Source organism: Lottia gigantea (genome assembly GCF_000327385.1).
Source record: "Lottia gigantea unplaced genomic scaffold LOTGIsca_55, whole genome shotgun sequence".
NCBI lineage: Eukaryota > Metazoa > Mollusca > Gastropoda > Lottiidae > Lottia > Lottia gigantea.
In genome coordinates this window covers 797,325-804,460 of record NW_008709889.1, presented here as the reverse complement: position 1 = coordinate 804,460, position 7,136 = coordinate 797,325, and the positions used below count along the sequence as shown (strand labels likewise).

At 35.6% G+C, this 7,136-nt stretch overlaps 1 protein-coding gene across 1 annotated transcript in view; it reads right to left on the bottom strand.

Moving 5' to 3' along the window:
- The window catches only part of LOTGIDRAFT_166017 (hypothetical protein), a gene marked incomplete at both ends in the record, with an annotated part of 3,995 nt that extends 3,612 nt beyond the window's left edge, over positions 1–383 (bottom strand). Inside the window, one exon of the mRNA XM_009063064.1 lies at positions 3–383. Within this exon, the coding sequence (XP_009061312.1) occupies positions 3–383 (381 nt within the window). The remainder of the gene's footprint in view (positions 1–2) is intronic.
- Positions 384–7,136: the final 6,753 nt, after the last annotated feature.

The window sequence follows — 7,136 nt, the reverse complement described above, 5'->3', positions numbered from 1 at the left end:
ACCGTCCCTAATATATCTCCTACTCCCGAACCTCCTCGTGCTTCTCTTTCCATTGCCAAATTGTGTCTACGTGCTTCGGCGTTTGCAGCGGCTTCAGCTTTCTTATCGTTGACAGCTTTGGCTATCCCAGCAGCTCCACCAGCAGTTGCACCGGCTGCAGCTAAACCAGCAAAGATTAAAGGTAAGAAAGGTAAAAATCCACCTTTTTTAGTTAAATTCTCATCAATTCTTTCCAAGTCTATATCGTCTCTGACTTTGCAATGTTTGTATTTATCGATAATCTTTTGGGATATATGCACTTTTTTACCGTTGTAAGTTATTAGAGTCGGCGAATTCGTTTCCATAGCTTCTATTATTTTCATAACTAAAGTTTCTGGTTTCATTTTTAAAGGGTGTTTTTTTTATTCAATTCTTATCATTCTTCTATCTGATATTTTAATCAAATGTTTTGCTTCTTCCAGCAATAAACAGTAGCCGGTCACATCTCCTTGTGTTTTATCGATGTGAATATTTATGTTTACCCCTGTTTTGAAAAGATCTTCTTGATGAGCTGACAGATCGAAACAAAAGATTGGATGATTGAGTGAAAAATCTGTGTATTCAAACTGAGGCGTATTTCCAAACAATTCGCACATGTTTTTATAGTTTCTGTACAATTCGTTGTAATCTTTTTTGGAAGGATCAATTGTCAAAGGTTGATTGGGATAATTATCGTTGTTCAATCTGACTTGAACTTTGCAAATGATGGGATCTTGAGTATGGTTCAATGCCACTCTGAAAACGTTGTTGTTGTTTGTCTGAGAGTCTGGCAAGTTTTTGAAACCGACCATTAGATATCTCGCTGGTTTGACGGTGTTGGTAATTGGCCACGTGGTGGATTCTCCCGTTAAAGTCATGCTACCTACCGTGTTACGACGAAGAAAAGCAATTTCGATGTCTTTGGTTAGAGAGTTGAATATTCTCGTTTCCACTTCTACGGAAGGAGTGATTACCGGTATGTAAAGTTGGATATTCGTTATTTCCAATTTTGCGTCAGAGTTGTCTTCACCAAAGAATATCTTGTTGTCGTTGATTTCTCTTTGCAAATGAATTTTATACGGTAAACCTATGGAAACCTTTCTGTGTTCCAAGAGACCAAATAAAGGATACAACTTCCAATTTACGTAATTACCCCATCTGTTGTTCTCGACGACATTGTTGTATTGAAGCGCTCGTTTTTTAAATCCGTGATTTACTCCGCGAGTCACTCTTTCCAGTGTGTTTCTAGCAACTACCCTTATCCTAGCAAGGTCTGCGTCATTTACTACAGTTCTGACCGGTTCTTTGAAAACTTCTCCGTCACCGACATCGGGAATCCATCCCGAAACTGAATCGTAGTTTTTGGGTTAGAGAACCGTTTTCAACATTGTGTCAAACTCGCTGGGGTGTTTTATGGTCTCTATCGGATTTGAACCAGCTTCCAAAACCATTTCGCTGAATAAAGACGGAAAGAAGTTGTTTTCTAAAGTCGTGTTGGTTTGTGGAATTCGATTCCGAGTGGCGTCTTTGATTTTGAAATCGCATCGGAAAGTAGCAACCAATTGGACAACGAATTAATTTCAAAGGTAACTCTTCCTCCGTCGTTTATTTGGGTCTTTGTCCCTACCGATGGTGAGATGATTACGTAATCCTCTTTCTTCTTGTTGAATGAATATTGAATCGGATCATACAATTGAAAGATTGGATCCAATCTGTAATTTTTGCTTTCCATTTTTATCCAATGATTTTAAACCCTTTTCCTTGTTTTTCTAGGACTTGTCGTTCTAGTCTCTTGTTTCTTATTTCTCTTATTAGCTGTAGTTCTTTAAGTTCGTCAGATTTTTTCACTGCGTCACTTATATTTACTCCTGCTTTTGCCACAGAACCAAGAGCTTGCGCTTCTGAGGAAATGAGGGATTTGTTGTTTGAGACAAAATTGGCCACTTTGGGGATGAGAGATGTTAGCGCAGAGAAGAAACCGTCTCCTTCGAATTTTTTTTGTTCGTGTTTTAAAATTAAAGACATTTTTAATGCGGTTATTTTTTACTGTATTATTATTAGTGATTCTTGTCTGTGGTTTGGGTAATTTATAATACAGTTTGGAGGAGTCTGTTATAATACAGTTTGGAGGAGTTTGTTATAATACAGTTTGGGGAGTCTGTTATACATTTTTAACAGTTGTGTCTTTTCGGATATGATGCATTGAAAAATCTGCGCATGCGCAGACGTGAAATGCGTCATATCCGAAAAGACATATACTACTCAGGCAGTGTATGCTTACTCTTTTAGACACCTTATACCACTTTTCATCATGAAATACTTCCTCGCTAATGATTGATTCAACTCCCCATGTGAAAAGTTCAATAGCTGCTTCAAATGTTTCCCCAATACGTTGTTTGGAATTTGGAATTGCAGTTCAGATCGTTAGTACTGTATTTAGTTTATTTACGCTCCATGTTGCAAGATCGATTACGATGAACTAATTGACACTTTTGGGCAAGGATCTCGAGAATAAACCCGTTACGCCGGCCTGGTAGCCGGCAAACTTGAACGAAAAAGCGAGAAACAATCCCGTAGAATTAAAAACATGATGTAGGTATATATCAGACATTTTTATACGCCCATATTGCGTCACCCATGTCCGTCCGTCCGTCCGTCCGTCCGTCCACAATTGCTCGTAAACACTGTACAAGGCACAATTCTTGACTGATTTCGACGAAACTTGGTATGGTTGTTTGTAATAACCCAGGAATGAACCCTATTGAAAATGAGAAAATGAGAAAAATATTTAGGATGAGTTATTGCCCTTGTTCTTGAAACGCTCGTAAACACTCTAGAAGGTGCAATTCATGACGGATTTTGATGAAACTTTGTGTGAGTGTTTGTAATCACCCATGGATAAACCCTTTGAAAATCAGAAAAATCGAAAAATATTTAGTATGAGTTATTGCCCTTGTTCTTGAAAACGCGTCCAAATTTTAGCTTGTAAACATTCTAGAAGTGACAATTCTTGACGGATTTTGGCGAAACTTGGTGTGAGTGTTTGTAATCACCCAAGGATGAACCCTATTGCAAATCAGACGACTCGAAAAATATTTGCTATGAGTTATTGCCCTTGTTCTTGAATTGTTTGTGGACACGAAAGAGAGCTGGTTTCGTAATGGATTTTGACGAAACTTGGTGTGAGTGTTTGTAATCACCCAAGGATGAACCCTATTGAAAATCAGACGAATCGAAAAATATTTACTATGAGTTATTGCCTTTGTTCTTGAATTGTTTGTGGACACGATAGAGAGCTGTTTTCTTGATTGATTTTGATGAAACTTGGTGTGAGTGTTTGTAATCACCGAAGGATGGACCCTATTGAAAATCAGACGAATCGAAAAATATTTACTATAAGTTATTGCCTTTGTTCTTAAATTGTTTGTGGACACAATAAACTTGGTGTGAGTGTTTATAATCACCCAAGGATGAACCCTATTGAAAATCAGACGACTCGAAAAATATTTGCTATGAGTTATTGCCCTTATTTTTGAATTGTTTGTGGACACGAAAGAGGGCTGGTTTCTTGATGGATTTTGACGAAACTTGCTCTTGACTTAGTAAAAACGCTTCAAATTTTGCTTGTAGCCATGATACAGAATGCAGTTTTTATCTGAACTCAATGAAAGTTGATATGCATGTATATATTGATGAGATCTCAAGTTCAAAAATGGTAAAAATTGGATGAATGGTTTTGGAGTTATGGCCCTTCAATTAATTCATTGCGTCTAATTTGGCTTGTAGGGCTGATAGAGACTACATTTTTTATTCGTTTTTTGATGAAACTGGGTATGAGATCTGAGTAAAGCTTGAAATAAGTAAAAATAGGATGATTGGTTTCACATATTAAACAACTACAGACTTTGTTACTTTGTTATCATTTCTGACAGCTGGTAGTGGGCGTATGTTATCTTGCCTGGCAAGCTATCTTTTATGAAGTTGTGAGATAAGCGCTTTAGACCACGAGTCTGGAAAACATACGCATTTTGAAAGTTAATACAAACTAACGTTTCTTAATTTATTCTGCACATTAAAATTAAATTTATGGTAAAAATGTTAAATTTGTTGACTAGGTAATTGCTATAATCACACAATGCAAAATCAAACAATATTTAAATATTAAATAGGTGAAATGATATTAGTAAATAAAACAGATCTTTACGGAAGCTCAAATACGACATGATTTGGTATTTTTGAATTTCTAATTTGAAAAAATAGTTTTGAATTTGAAATCTTAATTTCGAATTTGAAATTTTAATATTGAATTTGAAAAAATAATTTTGAGTTTAAAATCTTAATTTTGAATTTGAAAAAATAATTTTGAATTTGAAAAAATAATTTTGAATTCGAAAAAATAATTTTGCATTTGAAATCTTAATTTCAAATTTGAAATCTTAATTTCAAATTTGAAATCTTAATTTCAAATTTGAAATCTTAATTTCGAATTTGAAATCTTAATTTCGAATTTGAAATCTTAATTTCGAATTTGAAATTTTAATATTGAATTTTAAAAAATAATTTTGAGTTTGAAATCTTAATTTTGAATTTGAAAAATTAATTTCGAATTTATTTTCTATTTCAGTGACTGGTGTATTCAAGATTATATATACTATACAAACGAGCCTGGTCACTCTGACTGAAATGGTTTCCTATGGAGACGCCAATTTTATTAAGCGACTGCATCGCCTCTTGCGGCTGGATGCCAAACTTCGGAAAGCCAATGCCCGGTCCCTTAATTGCTTTGAATAAAACTGTTTAAAACTCAAGTACTACGTCCATAAAACAATCGCGTTGGCTCAGTATATTAGAGGCGTTTTTGCTAATCTGAATGTCCAGGGTTCCATCCCGGCATGGGTCTTGTTGATACCTTGGGATTTATCAACCCGCTGTCCCTGGCTGCGAGGAAAAGGCGTCTAGTTGTGCGGATGGGACATTAAACCGAGGGTTGTGCAAGTTGCAAATCGAAAATAAGAGTAAATTAATGCTGCTATCCTGGCAAAATTTCTCTTATTGCACACTGTATGGCCATGGCCTTGCCTCATTAGCCTAAAAGGGTGAAAAAAGTAGGACGTAAATTTTGTCGATTTTGTCAAAGCAAATTTATATATCAGCTTTAAATCACTAATCAACTTGGAATCCTTCCGTTATCAGAAACACACTTCCCTGCCAGAAATGTCATCCAAAAATGGCCTTGACTCATTGACATTGTGTTTCAATTCCCCGAAAATGAACAGAGACCCAGTTATGTAACTCATTTTGTGAGATTTACAGGCACATGCAACATATTGCATTGTGATATTACCCGGCCCCTTTTTACCATTAGTGCATCACGTCCGACCCACCCCAAGATCCCAGAATGCCGCAAATTTGATTGTCATGACCACATGAAAATGGAGTTATATATTGTAATCGTTAATGTTCGACGTTTTATTCAAGGCAGTTAAGGTACCGGAAATGGCCAGCCACAAGAGGCGATGCAGTCGCTTAATAAAATGTAGTCTCCATAAGAAACCAATGCTCAGAGTGACCAGGCTTGTTTATGTAGCCCTTTTCTCACAGTCACAAAAATAAAAAATAAATTAGAAACTATTTTTTCAAGTTCAAAATTATTTTTTCAAATTCGAAATTCAAATTTCAAATTCGAAATTCAAATTTCAAATTTCAAATTCGAAATTCAAATTTCAAATTCGAAATTCAAATTTCAAATTAGAAATTCAAAACTACAAAATTATGTCGATTGAGCTTCCGTAGATCTTATCTTGATCAAGCATACACAATGCTGTTTTGGTGAACATAGGTCATTTAATCATATAAACCCTATCGTGAAAAATTGCTATATGATATTAATCGAAACATACGCCTTTAATCTGAGTATAATCTAATACGATTGCCACACACTAAAATAAAATGTTTAAGGAGTGCATTGCTGAAATATATAATAATAATTACAATATATGAAGAGAGGAAATATATCTTGTTACCTTCTGAAATTTTTCCAAAGATGTGTTTTACCAAGCGAAATGAAATGACGCATGCGCTGTACTGCATTGATAACAAATTATATTACGCACATACCAAAACGCCGATGGTCCGTAAACATAAGACAGTAAAATGCAAATAGTGTGAAATGAAATGATCACACAGAAAAATAAGTAAAAAAATGATGAGAAAAGCCGACTTTTGAAGTGAGTGTTTATTCTCAGAAATTAGTTTAATACTCACTTGAACATCTTCTAAGGCATTTTTTATGACAAAACTTTCTCGCGAGCCTTCTTCGCGTCTTCTTCAATTCTTGAAGTGAGTCATGCGTGCTCTTTACCTGATTTGCCTTAGCTCGTTACCATTAGGAGTCAATGGCAAGTTCGTACAGATTTGTTGTATGTTGTAAAAAGTAGCCTGGACTGGAGACAAAAGATGTCACCGTAAATGCTATTACCTCCTGGGGTCGTAATGGAACAAAAGGGTATAGTAGCCTTTGCTATACTCTATGATTATCTGGACAGGTCTAATGTTACCTATAAGTACTTACTATAAGATTAATATCTTGGGTATTGTTAATTAAGTACTTGGTATCAATAGAAAATAGACTAGTGTCTCCAGATGTCGGCCCAAATTTGGAGGGAAATTCAAATTATTTTCTTTGTTCAGAGCGACACCTATCGGAGGATATATATAGGGCGAAAACATATTTTGGGGGACTCTCGATTTGGCAAGCAAGGAGGAAGGATATAGGATAAAATCCTTTAGCAAGGTTTAGGATCACGTCGTACTAAGAGGAAGAAGGTCTCGGGTGGATTCTTCAGATTTAGTGTAGACCTCTTGTTAGCTTAATATAGTGTAAATAAAGTGTTGTTAATATCTTAGCTGTTATCTCATTTGGAAAGTAAATTGATAGCCGATAGAAGTCCGTATCCAGTCTCTTACAAACGACTACAGTTTGTAGGAATAATCTACTTTGCAGTTTGCAAGTAGAACCCGACAACAACCCCGTTGCATTGTAATTACAACCCCGTTGCATTGTAATGAGTCCTAAATTAGTCAAATATTAGTGATACTATAGCATATTCCAAGCTAGT